We start from the raw sequence: 19123 nt of genomic DNA on the forward strand, positions 1-19123 counted from the left end.
TTGTTTTAAGGTATCTTATAACAGATTATACACTTCACAGTTGACGAGGCTTAATCTGGAATATTAGGAAATATCAGTACATGCCCCATGTATGATGTTTAGGGGGCAGGGGCTGGAGATGGCTAGAGGTCTGGACAAAAGATGGCTTCAACATTCCCCCACAATATGAAATGACTACTTCTCTGTGCAGGATCTACTGGGTCCCATACGTTGTTTCTCCCAGCTGTACAGACAAATAAGAATTTGTCAGATTAATAATACATGATTTATATAACTAATTTAAGCCAAATCTGCATAATGAAAAAGTTGATGAACAGTCAAGTTGCGGTTGTTAAGCAAAGAATAGTGATGGTTATTTTTGTAAGTATTCCCTGATAATTAATCTGGTCCTGTATATAGTGGAATAAGCTTGAGAAGTCAGTAACTCACAGGTTCACCAGCATTGTCATCAGTGTTATCCAGATATGTGAATTTGTGTTTGCTGTAGTAGTCTCTTCTCTTTGTGCATGTCAGGAGAAACCAGCTACAAACTGCATTCACCTAAGGGCACACACTTGCATGACTATTTCAAACTGTAAATGACAACTCAATTAAACTGTATTAACAGGCTAACATTTCTTAGAAAAAATGCTTTATGGTACTAATAATGAATGTTTGTTTACAAATAATGAGTGTTTTGGAGATGGCTCCACTTAACAGAACTTACCAAAGAGAGAAACGTTAGCGCTGCACCTACATTCACTATGGTCGGAACCATGTTGAATTTACCTGCCTGTAAAGATAGAACAGTAGAGGAAGGTAGGCCGATTTGTCATTTGACCTTGAAACCCTTATTGTGGTGGTCTCAATTGTTGCCTTTACCATCTTGTGAACATAAAGCTCATACATTGTCAAAATGAAGTATTCTACTCCTTTGGTTTTAAGAATCAATTCTTTTTTTGTATGTTGAGTCTCACCGTTCCAAAAACAATGACATCAAATCGGATTCCATATGCTTTGATCAAGGTTCTTGTTTCCCTACCATCTGTGGTTTTGTAGTACTTGGCAAACCTGTGGAAGTAAGTCTTGTTTTAAAAGCTTTATTTATACTCTATGACAGTATTGTGTCCACAGGTTCATTGATTTCACCTGAAGTTGTATCCAGGGGCCACGTTGTTTTCAGGGATTTTGTTGTCTAGCCTGCGGAAGGAGTACTTAGGGCCACAGTAATGTTCAGGCCAGTCCAGGTCACAGTTCCAGTCAATCATAATCCCAAGAACACCACCCTGAACAAACACAACCATATAGTCTCATCTCAAATTCATCTATTTAAATGTGTAATTTGATAGACCAATGAGTGACACTACTGCCAAAATGTGGCCTGATGAACAAGGATGATTAAAGCCCATTCAATTGCAACACACACTAAACACGGCATTAAGAATAACTACAAGAAAATCTAGTATGGACTTATGCAGAATCGAGGCTTGTAAGGGACCTAAAAGAGGAGAGTGTAGAGCTAAATTTTATACCCTGGTTGCCATGGTCTGAAAGTCCTCCTCAGCTTCAGAGACCATGTCTTTAAGGCGGAAGATGGGACAGTCAGGGTCTGTTTTGCGATTGAATTCACATTGTTTCAGATAGGAGGAGTTAACATCAGGCAAAATGTTTCTTCTGCAAGAGACCAAAGAGAAAATATTATTCTACAGAATGAAGTAAAACTCTCAAGCAGTTGTCCTGCCTTTATTCCTTTTCATGTTTAAGTTCGGTGCCGGACAAATTAACATGACTCACTTGTGAAAGTTGAATTTGGGGTATGTCACACTGTTTTTGATTAGCACCGTGAAGTCCTCTGCTGCAACCAGCAGTGCATGTCTATGATACAAAATGTGTTCCACTTATAATACCTTGCCCCAATGAGCATACCCTCATGAATCACATTATAATTTGTTCTTACTTACTCGGGTAAGTTGATGTCTATTTCAAGAGGACACCAAGATAGCACTTCACATGTTTTGACAGTCTCTGAATAGTTCATGCATAGCCCTGTCTGGATTCCTTTTTTTAACAGAGTAATACGATTAGAAAACATTGCTCTTTAGTTAATCAAATATGTTGCAGGATGATTCTGAAAATATGACTGAATTTCAGGACAATTTTATCTGGAGCAGTAGATTTAGATTTTCTTATGAATGTTTCAGCCATCTCCCTGCTGGTTTCTGCCCTTAACAATTTTACAAGGACTCATCAGCAAGGCATGAAGACCTACCGTTTCCACGAACATCATTGGATCCCTCTAAGCAGTCACTGTCTGACATGCAAATGGTGGATTGGTTTGGGAGCTTAAGAAGATACAGGATCACATTTCACTATCATTCAAATACTTTTGATTACCATTGAAATAATGGTTGTATAATGCATATCTTCTAAGTCAATGTATTTTAGTATAAATACAGTCCAACTTAACATTTCACTGGACATTTTCAGTAGTGTTTAATTCAAACAATAAATACATTTTACAATATAGACTTACAGATTTCAATGTATTTTAAAGGAGAAATCAGCAACTTACCTCGGGACAGGTCGATTGAGTTTGATTGGGGGTGACAATCATGTTGGTCAACACAAAGAAAGAACTCTCACCCTGCCAGACAGAAGACATTTTCTGAGAAAAAAATATCTTTCTATACAAAAACAGTTACCAACACAATCTGAACTCAAACGGACAAAAAAGTAATACACTGCAGATAAAGTGTATAGAGTATAGGATTCTACCTGAGCAGGGGTGTAAAGTACTTATGTAAAAATACTTTAAAGTGCTACTTACATTGTTTGTTTTTTTAGGGTACCTGTACTTTACTATTTATATTTTTGACAACTTTTACTTCACTACATTCATGAAGAAAATAATTTACTTTTTACTCCATACATTTTCCCTGACACCCAAAAGTACTTGTTACATTTTGAATGCTTAGCAGGACAGGAAAATAGTCAAATTCACACACTTATCAACCCAACTGCCTCTGATCTGACAGACTCAGGAAACACACATGCTCCGTTTGTAAATTAAGTCTAAGTGTTGGAGTGTGCCCCTGGTTTTCCGGAAATTAAAAAACAATAATATGGTGCCATCTGGTTTGCTTAATATAAGGAATTTGAAATCCGTTATAAATTATTTTATTTTATTTTTGATACTTAAGTTTATTTAAAACCAAATACTTTTAGACTTACTCAAGTAGTATTTTACTTGGTGACTTTCACTTTTACTTGAGTCATTTTCTATTAAGGTATCTTTACTTTTACTCAAGTATGACAACTGGGTACTTTTTCCACCACTCTACCTGAGGGGGGATGTTGTAATCAGCCACATCCCACACACGGCCACCCAGATCTGAGGTGTTGGTGAAGCCAGTGCCCTTCACCTTGGTTGTGACAGAACTGATCACTGAGTCTGTTTCCTGGTAGGACTTTTGCACCACACAGACATACCTATAGTGTAGCAGGTCAGACAGGAGACAAGGGGACACAGGTGTAGAAACAAAGTGATACATTCACACATCCACTCTGACTAAATGTACTGGAACACCAGCTTTTTAATGTCAGAAACAGAATAATTGAATCCCAACTTACCCAATCACATAAAAGAGGATCAAAAACTGGATTAATCTGAAGACGGATCCCACTACTTTGCTCTTTACCACAATCATTCTTTCTGTTTCATATTCAAAGAAACAGCGGTGGCAGCTCTGAGAGCTACAGCCGCCCATCTTCTCAGTTATGGTTACACTGTAGAAAACTAGCAATGGGAGTGATTAAAGAGGTAAAGAGGTGTCACAGCCTGCTGAGATAATAGTCTAATCATTTTAATGGCTAGTATGAAAATTACAACGGACCCTGGCTCAGTTGGCAAATATACCCTATCTGACAAGTGGCATAATAAAACTGCTGTTCATCCACTCCAATGGATGAATGAAAATATTACTGTATGCACACAAGAACTAGCGAAGTTGTGAAATTATGTTATCAAGTCAACAATATTTTCAAAGTTACATTTATTGCACATGGTAAAAAACATATGTTCCAATCTAAATGTAAGTAGACAGTCAAAGAAAAGATAAAGCAGTTCCCACCTCCAGTTAGCTCCAGTACAGTCTCATCTAAGATAAAGTCTATTACGTTATTTCCCTCTTCATTATTGATGGTCCCTAGACAGTGAGATGGATGGACACAATATCTACAAGACAATGTTCCGGTTGAAGATGTTAACCTTAATGCTGAATGGAAGATTAGATCAATACACCAGTACAAATGCGTTGTACAGTCACTACATGATGAGAACCAATCTCTGATGGAGCTTTCTAGAACACTGACTCTTCCTCGTCCCTAAAGCTGTGTGTCAGGGCTGGACTGGGGAGAGGTAGTTCTCCTGGGCCTCAGACAGTGTACTCTCCTTCTTGGCTGGGGTACTCCTCTCTGATTCTCCACACACTACAACTGGGCATGACAGGTATACTTTCTCTGGGTGGGGCCCCAATTCTCCAGCTGATGTACTGTCTGTAGGAGCAGTTGCGAAGGGCGGCGATCCGTTGCTCCCCCTCGGTCAGGTCAGAGAGAGGCTCCCTGTACAGCAACACTGCCTCCAACAAGGGCCGACTCAGCACCAGCTGTTCAAACAGGGAGGAGGTGGTAATGCAGCGGCCAATGCTCTGCCTGCAGCACAGCTGCTCCTGGGGATGGGTGGAAGGGAGACAGCAGCCACACAGACACCAGGCTGGACGGTTGGCTCGGGGGAGAACCTGGGATGGCTTGTCTATGATGTTGTTGCCTTTCTGCAATACACCAACCATGGCACTCAGGTGCCCTGTGTCGTCCTGGCAACAAGTGTGCAGTACACATCAAATTAGTCATATGCACTGATACAATATGTATGTATTACCATACAGACTTACTGTATAAAAGACAAAGAGGAGGATAAGAAAGTGAGATTAAAAGTGACATCTTTATCTATTGTATCGGGGTGAGAATTGCACTACATTGGGGAAAACACAGTTATGCTAACCTTGCATGGGTGAACAGAGATGGGCTTCACTTCTTGTAAACTTTTCTTATGTGATTTCTTCACCACTCTTATATGGTTCTCGTCCACAAACGAGACACAGAGAATGCACTGGAACATAGAAGAAGAATTGTCTCATTGTTCAGTGTCTCACCACATATTTACATCAAACAATTCAGCCAATGAGAATGACAATCTTGCTGTGGGTTTGTATAATCCTCAGTGGGGAATGCCATCCCACTCCTACATCCCACTCCTACCTGCTTTCTGTCCTCAACAGATTCAACTTTCTTCTCGGAGTAGTTCTGTCTGGCTTCTTTAGAGTAACAACTGGTCCCAATGAGCCAGTCGATAAATACAGTGGTCTACGAAAAATCACAATCATTGTCCTTTACTTTCCCTGTTATTAGTTTTGCATTTGAAACAAGTTGAATAAAAAAGACTGAATAACACTCACCAGTGTATAATATGATAGAGTTGATCCAATAAATATGATCAGTTGGATTATGCTGAATTTTCCTGCCTTAAAAGAACACATTATATAAATTACCATTTGTATTTTTCAGATTTTCATGAATTAGAAAAATAAATGTACGCCTACTAAGAGATACAGCTCAGGTTCAATCCCGGGCTGTATCACAACCTCCCGTGACCGGGAGTCCCATAGGGTGACGCACAATTGGCCCAGCGCCGTCTGGGCTAGGGGAGGGTTTGGCCCGGGGGGACTTTGCTTGGCTCATCGCGCTCTAGAGACTCCTTGTGGTGCCTGCAGGCTGAAAGCAGTCGTCAGTTGAACAGTGTTTCCTCCGACACATTGGTGCGGTTGGCTTCCGGGTTAAGCGGGTGGGTGTTAAGAAGCGAGGTTTGGCGGGTCATGTTTTGGAGGATGCATGACTTAACCTTCACCTCCCCAGCCCGTTGGGGAGTTGCAACGATGAGACAAGATCAAAATTAAGGAGAAAAAGGGGGTAGAAAAATGACAAAATAACAACATTCACAAGATTACCATCATCATTGTTGCAGGTTTAAATGATGAGACTTACTCAGTCATACAAACCTCTCCAAACACCATGACATCAAACCTGATCCCAAATGCTTTAAACAGGGTTCTCTCCTCAACATCTTTCTCTGTCTGATATCTGGCAAACCTGCCAACACAAGTAGTAGGTTAAACAATGTAATATCTGGATTGCATTGATATATACAATTACAAATGTCTATAGCAGTATTGATTGACAGCTTTCCATAATTTGACATGGGTCAACTGACCATGTATGACCTATGACATGACCGTTGGCCTCAAGAACAAGGCCTGTCACAATTACCTGAAGTTGAGACCAGGGTACAGTGTTCTATTGCTTTCCTTCTCATCCAGCCGGCGGAAGGAGTATTTGGGCAGACAGTTCCGCAAGAACCCATCCAGGTTACAATCCCACTTAATTTGGATCCCAATGACGCCACCCTTTGATGAGAGAGCATGGTGGATATGATCTACTAAACGTGTTTTATATCAACCTGACAATCATGTAGTCTGACGTAACTAAGGTGATTTAGGGCTAGATTCAATCCGTATCGCCGAAGTATCGCGGAACATCCACGTTATATCTTCATTTAAATGTAAAGGCAAAGTTCCCGTGTTTGCGGAGACTGCACTGCACTCACGGTACACGCTGCACATGTCGGCTCAATTTTTGACACCACACTCCAAAAAGCAAGTTCTGCAGGCTCTAGCTTTGTCTAATCTTGATTATTGTCCAGTCGTGTGGTCCAGTGCTGCAAGGAAAGACCTAGTTTAGCTGCAGCTGGCCAAGAACAGAGCTGCACGTTTTGCTCTTAATTGTAATCAGAGGGCTGATATAAATACTATGCTGCCAGTCTCTCTTGGCTAAGAGTTGAGGAAAGACTGACTGCATCACTTCTTCTTTTGATAAGAAACATTAATGTGTTGAAAATCCCAAATTGTTTGCATAGTCAATTTACACACAGCTCCGACACACGAACTTACCCCACCAGATATGCCACCAGGGGTCTTTTCATAGTCCCCAAATTTAGAACAAATTCAAGAAAACGTACAGTCTGATATAGAGCCCTTATTGCATGGAACTTCCTTCCATCTCATATTGCTCAAATAAACAGAAAACCTAGTTTTAAAAAACAGATAAAGCAACACCTCACGGCACAACGCCTCTCCCCTATTTGACCTAGATTGTTTGTGTGTATGCATTGATATGTAGGCTACATGTTCCTCAAAATGTATGTAGTTCTGTCTGCCTTGAGCTGTTCTTGTCTAATGATATTCTGTATTATCTCATTCTGTATTATGTTTCATGTTTTGTGTGGACCCCAGGAAGATTAGCTGCTGCTTTTGCAACAGCTAATGGGGATCCTAATAAAATACCAAATCGGAAATCACCTTAACATTTTTACGCGGATACGGATTGAATCCAAACCATAATTCTGTAATTCATTACGTAATCAAATATGTCCAACATTATGTGCAGTGCCAAAATAGATACAGACAACAGTGAGGGACATACATAATTGAGGGTCATATAGTTAGTTTATGTGAAAGTTTGTGGTTGTTTGAGAAACTCCATCTAACAAAGCAGCCCACCTCAACTGCCATCTCTGAGAAGTTCTCTTTAGCCTCCTTTACAATGTCCCCCAGACGGAAGATGGGGCACGAGGAGTCTGTATGCCTGTTAAACTGGCAACGCTTCAGGTAGCTTTCCGTCATCTCAGGGAGGATGTTCCTTCTGTAAGACAAAAACGCATCAGTTAGATCCACTTTCACTAAATTGAAGAATGTGATTGTTTTCCATATTTTTATGAATTAATTGAATCGTTTTTTATGCTCTCAGAGTATGTACAGATTAATGATCTTAGTTTGAGCCAGTTAGCTACAGCAGGAAAATAATCCTGCAGAAACAGGAAGTTTGAATTATTATATGGATTACAATTGATGGACATTTTTTATAAAAAAATTCTGAAGGGAAAATCATGTCTGAAATTTCTAAGTGGAAAATACAAACTTTAGAAGCCTTTAAAATGTTTTAAACCCCAAATATACTAAAAGTTTTAAATGTCCTCAAATTAAGATCCCACATCTGTAAAGGTGGTGAAGGTTACTCTAATTATAATATACTTGAGAACTGTTGTGTGCAAACTAAAAAGCGCAATTAATTCATATTGAATTGGAAAGTCTCACCTCATGAAATTAAAGTTTGGGAATCTGATGTTGTTTTTGATGAGGACTGTAAAGTTCTCAGCTGATGCCAAGAGAGCAGGCCTAGACGTCAGAGGAGTCATCAATTGTATTATTGAAGCAAAGTTGTGAAAACAATATTTTCTTACAGCGGACGGTTTCATTTTCATTTAAAAGTTTCTGTTAAACTACTGTGAAACAATGTTCCTTGGCATATTGGACTATATACGCATGCAGCACTAACAAGTGAGCTTCCTCCACTTTAGAGGAACTAAAGTATAAATATAGCTGTCAGGCAGTGGTCTATGTAGAAGAGAAGATAACATTATTTACTGAGTAACTAACCTCTGCAGAGACCACATGTCAAATCACACTGAATTTGATGCGAGTAAGAGGACAGGCACACATAAATGCATACTGATGCTGAGAACAACAATAACAATAATAGTGAGCTTATTTACTTGGGGGGCTTTTTCTTGGACTCTATGGGGCACCACGCAGACACCTCACATGTTTTCCGTGTCACATCAAACTTCACACATGCACCTGTCTGAACCCCTGAAATGGAAAGCAACATTTGAATTATTGTATGGGTCACATGACAAACAATACCAACTATTATCTTAGATGTTCTATTATCATGTGTCTACATGTTTACTACCACTGTATAAATGTATATAACCATAATGTATCTGCAAATAGTAAAGAGCACAGAGCGGAGCTGACCGTCTGAAACCTTAACACACTGGGGACAAATTCCTCCCCTCCATGCAAGAACAAATGGTATCACCAGATAGAGATGACACAAACAGAAGAGATGGATAATGGGAGAAGTTCTAGACAGTTGTAGTTGTACCGTGACTGTGCTGATTCCAGAATCCCTTTACACAGTCCTCGTCTGTCCGACACACTTTTCCATACGGAGGGACCTGTAATATAAACATTCCTAGGAGATTAGTGTGTTCTAGTCATCAAATAGAAATGATATAAGACCTTAGACTGTACAGTAATTGGATGTCCTACTGGCACTCTACCTCAGGGCATTTTCCTTGCCTTTGTTTTTTTGTAACAATGACATTGGTCACCACGAAAAATGAATTCTTTCCCTTAAACAGAAAGTCAAACAAATGTATAGAAAGTCAGAACCAATGTAAAAATATTTGCATGTATATTACAAATGTAATATGTGTATAATATACAACAATAAAACAACAATATTCTCTCACTATCTCACACACACATAAACACACACACACACACACACATACACATACACACACACACCTGTGATGGCCCACTGTAATCCACAACGTCCCATACTATATCACCAACATCTGGTAAACTGGTTAAGGCCACTCCCTTGACCTTAGCGGTAACAGAGCTGACCACATAGTCGTGTTCTTGGTACTCCTTGTTCCAGAGCATCATAATGCTACAAAATAAAACAATATTTGATCATGGTATGTTGCAAATTGGAGTAAGTTAGCCTACTTTGATAGATATCCCTAATCGTTTTAAAATACCATTGGCATGGTTACAAGAGATACAGTTGATGCAAGTAATACATAATTATTTTAGAATATAATCATTATATTAAACATTCATACTTTATTTTTATGCACACATTCTTGATCAGTCAAGGCGAGTGGGCGTTCGTAGTCTATTACCGTTATTACCGCAAGATGAGTCCTTCTGCAGAATAGCCTACTCACCAGATGAACATCAATATGACTCCGTTAAATGTCCATTTCAGCGATCCCAGCCTTACACTTTGTATTCGGACCAGTTTATGTGTTTCATACTCACATAGATTTAGCAGTTTACAAGGCATTTTGGATTAGTCTGACTGAGAGAAAGGATCTCTTCTGACTCATACTTGGTTCTTTCTTCTCCTTCCTCTGGGTCAGCTTGCAGCTGTTGCAGTTCCATTGACCGGACAATATTCTACGTCTGTGAAATTCAAGACTGGTCCAGTCATCGTTGTTGTGGAGGCAGTGTGCATGCACATCCCTACTGAGCAGCCAAAGCTGAAAACAAAGTCGTCTTTGTCGATTGTTTTATGTTATTTGCTACTTTGAAATGATTTGACAATAAATTGCTTGAAAAGTACATGAATAATAATATATTCATATTGACTAATGATGTAGGCCTTGGGCTATACCGGTAAGAACATTAAAAGAGGTAAAGGATATTAAATTAAGATTTCTGACACTATCAGTATTTGCATATCAAAGGGTCATATCCTTATGAAGGGTTTCATTGTATCTGGGCAGGGGCACAACTTTCACTGGGGAAGGGGGGATGTCTCCCCAACATTCTGAAATTTAAATTTTGTCCACTGGTATTATCATTGGAATGTGATAGAAAAGAAGGCAACGGTGGGTAGACGCCTCCGAGCGGTCAGGTAGGCTTTTTGGAGTGTTTTAGCCGACTGGTTTTAGGACCATGTGGAGACCACAGAGTGGGTTGATAGGCTGTGTGAAGGCAAAGCCTCCCGGAAGTCTGGCTGGACCAGCACGGGGAGGGGGAGGCGGAGGGGGAGGGGGAGTTGAGCATAGTTCAGCGTACGCCTTGCGCTCTTTCACATAGTTGTGAAAGGAACAGAAACGGGCTAATCTTTAGTTGACTGACGTAGCTGTCAAGGTAACTGCTCTTTAACAGAAAAAAACTAAACTAGTGTTTATTCGCAGTGCTGAGCTAATATTGTAACTGACATGTAACGCTGGCTAATGTTTCATCCCCTCTCTGCTGAAGTGAATGAATAATCTACACTAGTGAGTAGCTACCACACAGCCAGGTCAGCTCCAGCCTCTAGTTATCTGTCAGATAGCGATATGAGGTGGCTATTATTACTATCTAACAGCAGTTGTTTGTATGGACATGTTTTGTAGCCTTTGTTTTGTCACATTTCAGAAGTAAATTAACTTGGCAAGCTTTCACCAAGCGTTGGTGTACCATTAGAGAGAGAGCACCAAAAATTGGCTTACATAAACTATTATTTTTGCCTCAATCAAACTAGACAATGTGAGTTGTATTAGTCAGTATGTCAATGTAGCGTTATTGATCTGTCAGTTTCCCTAGTTAATTCCCTACTTTTCACACTGACACAGTAATAAACAGCTCTAACATTAGAGTCTTCACCATCGTGGTGCACAGAAGTGGTCTGTGCAGGACCAATTTCTTAATCCCACAATGTTATTTTAGGCATATGTAACGCAGCTCACTTGCCAGCCATGGTCCCAGCAATTTTGCGCCCTATAGGCAATATCAAATGTGAAACAATACCTTAAGAAACAGGTTAAGTTACCAGAGATTCTGACTTAAATTAGGCCATCTGTATTACTGAGCTATATCAGCCAATATGCTAGATGTAGATTGAAGCAAGCAGAGTAGGAGAGACTTGCACTTCCTCTTGAGCTATTTTTATAGCCTACCTTTAAGGAGTGGGAAGAGTTTCAGACTGAGAAATATGGTTGATCAATATTTAGGCCTATTTCTAGGCAATGTAGTAAATTATAGCCTAATCACAGGCCATTTTAGGAAGTACATTTCCTTGGAAAGATATTTAATTGAGACCACACGCACACCTGATTTCGCAGGTATGGCTACTGAACTGGAAGCAGCAGTGTCACTTGCTACATTTTTGCATAATCCTATAGGATATAGCCTACCTTTTAGGAGGACTGTTTACAGGCAGAGACAAATAAATGGGTAATCCATACTTATCGAAATTGAAAAGGCACAAAGCTCACTCAGCATAGCAGCCTAACCTATTGTGCGTTTTCCTTTTCAACCACAATAAAAACATTTGATTGCACTCCGACTCACGTTGGTTGAATGCCTTCCACTTCTTTTCATTATCAATGTTTATTTACAGACACTAGTAAACTACAGTCTAATCATATTTTTTATATTTTATTTTAAATTTGACCCCTTTTTCTCCCCAATTTCGTGGTATCCAATTGTTTAGTAGCTACTATCTTGTCTCATCGCTACAACTCCCATACGGGCTCGAAAGTCATGCGTCCTCTGATACACAACCCAACCAAGCTGCACTGCTTCTTAACACAGTACCATCCAACCCGGAAGCCAGCCGCACCAATGTGTCGGAGGAAACACCATGCACCTGGCAACCTTGGTTAGCGCGCACTGTGCCAGGCCTGCCACAGGAGTCGCTGGTGCGCGATGAGGCAAGGATTTCCCTACCGGCCAAACCCTCCCTAACCCGGACGACGCTAGGCCAATTGTGCGTTGCCCCACGGACCTCCCGGGTCGCGGCCGGTTACGACAGAGCCTGGGCGCAAACCCAGAGTCTCTGGTGGCACAGCTGGCGCTGCAGTACAGCGCCACCCGGGAGGCCCCTAGTCTAATCATATTTAAGTTAATTTCATCGCTTACTCTATTTCAACAAGAACACACATACTAGGCGCCTAACTAGGAGAGGTAGGCTACTGAAGTTGAAGCAGTGAATTCTGAGTGTGTGAATAATACGAAAAATATGTAATTTTAATACAATAGGTAGGCTAACGCTTACAAAGCAGAAAGAGGACAGTTTCAAATAATCTGTGGGACAACAAAAATAGTTTCATCCCAAAGTCGTCTGTCGTCTGATTAAGGCCTGCATCCCGCCTGTAGTATGAAAAATGCCAAACGAGCCATAATCTCTGTCGGGACCAGCAGGTCCAACACTATGCTCATCATGTCTTAGCAGGATCACACGGTGACAGGGGTCCCAGCAGGGTCAGACAGCTAGGGAAGACCAGTCTATGGAGCTCAGGTGAATTTCGCAGTATATTCAGTGAATGATACAAAGTTCCATCTTGAATTGATGGGTAGACCTACAGTAGCTACATGACAGCAGGCTAAATTTAAAGCTACAGTCTTGGATCTGGGAATAATGTTCATTTCAATTATTGAACCATTTCTTCTAGTTTGTACACCAAGGTAATTATTTGTCATGCCTCATTGTAGGAGGATCAGCTGGTGACAGGGGCCTCAGCAGAGTCAGGCAGGCAGGGAAGACCAGTCTGTGACAGAGGTGAGGTGGATTTTTGCAGATACAACACTTTATTCTCTCTGTGCAGCAAACACTGGACAAGCCAGATGCTATTTTAAGGCAGTCTGACAAACCTCCAAAGTTGATTTCCAAACTGTATTAAGGGTTGATAGATGCTTTTCCTGATGATACAAAACATGTCAAACACAAATGTGAGGAAGACCTGGGAGACACTACTGATGATGATGAATGGATACAGATATGTTTGAATGCCCAGTCATGTTCATATCATCTCAGCCATAAAGACCATCCATATAACATACTATATATGCCAGTGAAACTGAATATCATGCACTCAAAAAATGGTATTATTCTGCTGGAGGTGTAAAGCACAAAAGGGGACATATGTGCATGTGTTGTGGTCTTGTGAAGGCTGGCTGAATTCTGGCAAATAGCATGTTCTGTTATCTCAGCATGTCTACAGATTCTCCCTTCTCTGTTTTTGTTTGCTTGGAAATGTTGATACATGTTGATGCTGTTTATTACAGTGTCAGTGTGAAAAGTAGAGAATTAACTAGGGAAACTGACAGATCAATAACGCTACATTGACCTACTGACTGATACAACTCACATTATATCAGAAGAAACTGTGTAACCTAGCATTTATAGTGGCTAATAAATGCATTGCATTTGGTTATCCTCCCACAATGTATGGAATAAATGTTGAGTTATGTACTGTATCACTACATTTGTTTTAAGATTAAAGGTATACTGTTCAACTTTCATAAGGTATTTTATGGACTACTGTATGACAAAAGGAGTCTGTTTTGAAAACCTACCCACATCAGGGGAGATTTAGGCAATCCCTAGCTGCTGGGCTGCTCAGTCCTGGCCCTGGGGATCTGCTGTACTGTTGTCACTCTGGCCTAACACACCTGAAACCAATAATGAATGTTTCACTAAATCAAATGTAAAAAATGGTCACATGCGCCGAATACAACAGGTGTAGTAGACCTTACCATGAAATGCTTACTTACTAAGATCCTAAAGCTGAGTGGGGTGTGATTGGTTGGGGCACTACAGGGACGTGGACACCTAGGGGCAGGACGGGGTGTTCCAGCTGTATTGTGTGCAAGTAAAAAGCTCTACAGGACTATTAGGCCTACGATATTAATTATATGGAGGGTGTACTATTTCTGTGTGTTAATGGATAGGGGTATGTGTGTTTTCATTCATCTTTTGTTTTCCAAACCTTTTCCTTGAATTACATTTTAAAAAATGGGAAGGAAATTGGGGAGAGAGTTGAGTTATTGACTTGACTGGTGGGGGTTGGGCATGTAGGCAGCTTGGGTTGGCTGGGTGTTCTGGCTGAAATTTGATATAGTCTTAAAGACAATCAAAAGTTGTCTTTGTACTTTATTTGTAAGAGTTGTTCATTTGTTAGGCTATTGGTTAAAGGTGCAACACAATATTGATTATTGAATTATCATGGATCTGGTTCAGTCTTATCAATCACTTAAACATATTTAATCATCTCTTACCTAGCTTGACTGTGGGCATTTTTGCTTGCTTTTTGTTGTTCTAAAGATGGCTAGAAGGACCATGGGTCATATTAGATTATGTAGAAATGCAGGAAATGTGCTTTAAATGTCCCCAAAAATGGGAAGGCCCCCAGACCGCCTGCCACGTTATGTCCCCCTCTGCAAATAGCACTGCTGGGTGATTTAAAAAGTCATAGTCAATTGATCAATAATATAATAATACCCGGAAGCCAGCCGCACCAATGTGTCGGAAGAAACACCGTTCAACTGGCGACCAGGGTCAGCCTGCAGGCTACAGGCCCACCACAAGGAGTTGCTAGGGCGCGATGAGCCAAGTAAACCCCCCCCGGTCAAACACTCCCCTAACCCAGATGACGCTGGGCAAATTGTGTGCTGTTCTGTAAGACTCCCGGCCATGGCCGGTTGTGTCACAGTCTGGGAATGAACCCGTGTCTGTAGTAATGCCTCTAGCACTGCGAAAATGTTTGTAAAATATGTCAAATCTATGAGGTTCAGTACATTTGTGTGTACCTGTATGTCATTATCACACACTATTTAGTTCAGTTCTTTGCACCCCATCATTGTGAGGTATTGTTTGTTTTGTGACACTTCTATTCAGAGCTCTGTTTTTTCCCCTTAATTTAATCCTCCCGTGTATGATAGTTTTTGTCTGTCTCACTAGCGATGCCTTTTGCCTATTCCCTGCCTGTACTTTAGCCTATCGGATTTCCTGTTATCAAGCTATTGCCTGATCTCCCAGATGATGTTATTAGCCCTTTCCCTGCCTGTACTGTTGCCTTTTTGGACCCCCTGTGTATGACATTCTGCCTGCCCCTGGACCCAGCTACCTGCTTCCCTCCTGTGGTCCTTTACAAATAAACACCTGATGCGCCCTGTGCTTGAAACCAGCACTATGTCTCTTACAGTTGTTCATTACAGTTAGATATTACTGCACTGTCAGAACTAGAAGCACAAGCATTTCGCTAGACTCGCATTAACATCTGCTAACCATGTGTATGTGACCAATAAATGTAGATTTTATTTTATTTGAATATTGTCATTCTTGTGCAGCAGGGGTCTCTGCAACACCTGCCATAGACCTTTGCCCATGTTTCAGATGTTTTTTTCCCCCCTTTCACTCTACATGCACACCTTTGCCCAATGTATCATTATTATGTAATGATTAGAGAATCAGTGTGTATCTTGCTTTGAAAACAGGACGAAACTGAGTTGTGAACAAAAATAGCTTTGAAGAAAGAATGAACTGATCACGAAAGCTGTACATGACATCATTACAAATAAAATCACTACCATACTACATCATGGTTTGATCTTCCTTCAGCCTCAGTAAGGGAACCAACCAAACTACCACCTCATTCCTTTGTTGTTGTAAGTCTCACAGGAGGTCAAGCCAGGTCACTCATGGGGAGAGAAAGAAGGATAATGTTTCTCCCAATTTTCACGACCCTGCTATGGCCAGCCTATGAGACCAGGCTGTTGGAGATTGGATACAAATAGGGCCCGATTCTGACCCGAGTTAAGCACAGTTATATGGAACGTAATTCCCTTCTTATACACTTTTCTGTATTTAAGTGCCTTTGAAACGGGGTATGGTAGTCAGTGCCAGGAACACCGGTTTGTGTCAAGAACTGCAACGCTGCTGGGTTTTTCACGTTCAACAGCTTCCTATGTGTATCAAGAATGGTCCACCACCCAAAGGACATCCAGCCAACTTGACACGACTGTGGAAAGCATTGGAGGCTGTTCTGAGGGCAAAAGGAGGGGGTGCAACTTAATATTAGGAAGGTATCCATAATGTTTAATACACTCAGTGTAAATGACACTTGTTTTAGATATATTTGACCTTATAATTGCTGGAGATGAATGTGAAACCAGTCGTTTAACAGCAAACGGAAGCATATCAACATATCAACTTTCCCACAATAAAGTTTATGAAATGCTGTGCCATTATGCAGAATTTAAATTATACTGCCTTTTAACTTGTAGGGATGAGCACTCTCGAATGTCTAATAATAACACATATTCAACTGTCAATTTACTGTTAGTTCCCTTCAGTTGGTATAGACTACATTATCATTCCGTTTAATTACATTCTTTAATTTAACTTAATTTGCTTCCTATGTAAACGCTGTCACAGCCATGTGGTTGTTGATGAGGATCATTAGTAACAGTTGATAATATATATTTTTAAATATATTTAATTCATTATGGAGCGGAGTGCAGACCAATTCTTAACAGCTTGAACTTGACGCATGGTGCAATACCTGGCTGTGTCATCACACAGTGTCATGGTTAGTGCAGGCAATAGACGAGGGTACAGCCTACTGTTGTACACTATTCTCCCTATTGTAATTCTATGTACACTAGTTTTCCAACATGACCATGAGTTAAAAGAACTGAATGTGGCAATTTTCAGGAGGAATCAAACCACTGTTTACTTTCTTTCATGCATAAAGGCTCTCCAAACCTGTTTTTTATGATTCATAAATACTTTCATAACCCTAAATAACCTACAAGATATGACTATTTTTAAATCTACCGATTGGTGCTGAAACGGAGACAAATAAACATATATTTAGATGGCTTTCTTTCATTGATCCCTAATATTCTGAACCCCAATATATTCTATTTAGTCTGTCGAAAAAATTCTAACTAAAAGGTACACTGTATTTAAAGGGATGGCTTACGATAAATGTATTGAAAACCCTATTGACTGAAAATTCAGTGAGAAAATCTTTTGGCAAACAAGTGGGAGGGTTTCCAGCCGTATAATTACATTTATTTGGAGTGCACAAGGGAACCATGTCTGCAAAGCCCATTACACACCTTTATAAGTTAAGTCTGAATACCAGCTACTGAGAAGTGCGTAGGAAAGGTTTCATTTCCTAAATCTGAATCAGGCCCATATAATCCATGGTCTGGTTTGCATTTAAGATGACACATGGTCTTTGTTTTAACAAAGGGTACTGACACCAACCATAACATAACTGAACATGTGAAAATTTGTTTCTTAGGGCTGGTTGCTGGACAACCACACATTGGTTGTTGGAATTGACCATTCCTGACAGGTTATTTTCAGGGAGATATATATACACAGTATATATATAGGATGTATAGCTGTCCCTCTCTGTAAAGAGCAATGTGATTGTCCCAGTGTTGCTCACAGGTGAGAGGAAACAGAAATCCTTTGTTGATAAAGGGATTACAAGGGCCCGAAGACATCACGCCGGGGTCTGCCATTTGAGACAGACTGAGGCAGAGAGGCCTAATGCAGCCAAGCTTTAATAGCCATTTCACCCCCACTCAGAGAATGATCTCACTAGAGAGCTTTGCTGCACACAGTTCAGAGACAAATGTGCAGAGTCAAAATCATTGGCAACAACAAAGGAAATCAGTCCCATTCAACATTATATAATCTTCAACATGATATAATCTGTGCAACTGATAAACAGACATAGAGTAGCTTCGATTCATAATACATTGGAAACAGCTTTGTTTTAGGGTTCAAGGGCAAAACACTACAACAACAACAAATAAGGGTATTTTATGTGCTGTAATGGAGCATCAAGTTTGCACTAGTCTTTAAGATTACTTCATCTGCACAAAGGTATTCACCTCATAATTTATCTGTCTGACCAATAGGGGGCCAAATAAGGTAGGAGGGATGAGGTGGGTGAGAGGGACGCTGAGTTCAGTGTTCATCAGCCACTCTGGCCCTGGTTCATGAGAGTTACCTTGTAGTGACAGGGTTATAAACTGTAAGCAAGAAGTAGGGTGGGCACCAAAGCCACAGGACGTAAGGGTGGGCACCAAAGCCACAGGAAGTAAGGGTGCTGAGGGTGCTGTTGCACCACTTGAAAAATACTAATAATAAAACAAATATAGACGGCTGTAGGGCGGGCAAAACCTTTTCTTCAGCATCTCCGCTTTGGCAAAAAAAGGTAGTTGTATAATTAAGAACAGTATCTCGCCCTGTCACTTTCTCTGCTATTGTCATTCTAAAATAATCCAGTAAGAACAAAACCCTGTCGTCAAACATTTACATCTAAAGGTGCAAAGTTAAGGGCAAAAACACAAAACATCTACATCAAATTCAATATTTTTCTTGATCAAGTAACATGGAATACAACCACTTTTTGTGCAAAATACAAACCACTTAATGGAAATGTTCTGTATTGTACATTGGCTGTAATTGAGTAAACTGAGACATCAAGTAGTTTGTGATGATATGATGTGGCTTAGTTGGTAGAGCATGACACTTACAATACTAGGGTCGTGGGTTCAATTCCCAACAGAGACCAGTATGAGATAGTTTGAAAATATAT

The 19123-nt window shown here is 40.4% G+C and overlaps 2 protein-coding genes across 3 annotated transcripts; both read right to left on the reverse strand.

Moving 5' to 3' along the window:
• Positions 1-9: 9 nt before the first annotated feature.
• Positions 10-3932, reverse strand: LOC112263060 (P2X purinoceptor 4-like). Its single transcript, XM_024439037.2, has 12 exons — positions 3610-3932; positions 3321-3468; positions 2552-2623; positions 2249-2321; positions 1941-2037; positions 1774-1854; positions 1512-1653; positions 1129-1265; positions 957-1050; positions 707-772; positions 430-540; positions 10-223 (listed from the first exon to the last, which is right to left on the reverse strand). The coding sequence occupies exons 1-12, from the start codon at positions 3744-3746 to the stop codon at positions 194-196; spliced, it is 1188 nt and encodes a 395-aa protein (XP_024294805.1). The 5' UTR covers positions 3747-3932; the 3' UTR covers positions 10-193.
• Positions 3933-4014: 82 nt separating this feature from the next.
• On the reverse strand, positions 4015-10256 carry p2rx7 (purinergic receptor P2X, ligand-gated ion channel, 7). 2 transcript variants are annotated; one of them, XM_024439036.2, is made up of 13 exons: positions 10047-10256; positions 9525-9672; positions 9275-9346; positions 9097-9169; positions 8702-8798; positions 8244-8324; positions 7650-7791; positions 6361-6497; positions 6093-6183; positions 5493-5558; positions 5296-5400; positions 5039-5146; positions 4015-4850 (listed from the first exon to the last, which is right to left on the reverse strand). In XM_024439036.2, exons 2-13 carry the CDS (start codon positions 9666-9668, stop codon positions 4413-4415), a joined length of 1554 nt encoding a protein of 517 aa, XP_024294804.1. In that variant the 5' UTR covers positions 9669-9672; positions 10047-10256; the 3' UTR covers positions 4015-4412. The 2 variants fall into 2 exon arrangements, with proteins under 2 accessions (XP_024294804.1, XP_024294802.1); XM_024439034.2 differs by having other exon boundaries at positions 9953-10254.
• Positions 10257-19123: the final 8867 nt, after the last annotated feature.

This window comes from Oncorhynchus tshawytscha, linkage group LG12 (genome assembly GCF_018296145.1).
Source record: "Oncorhynchus tshawytscha isolate Ot180627B linkage group LG12, Otsh_v2.0, whole genome shotgun sequence".
NCBI classification, from domain to species: domain Eukaryota; kingdom Metazoa; phylum Chordata; class Actinopteri; order Salmoniformes; family Salmonidae; genus Oncorhynchus; species Oncorhynchus tshawytscha.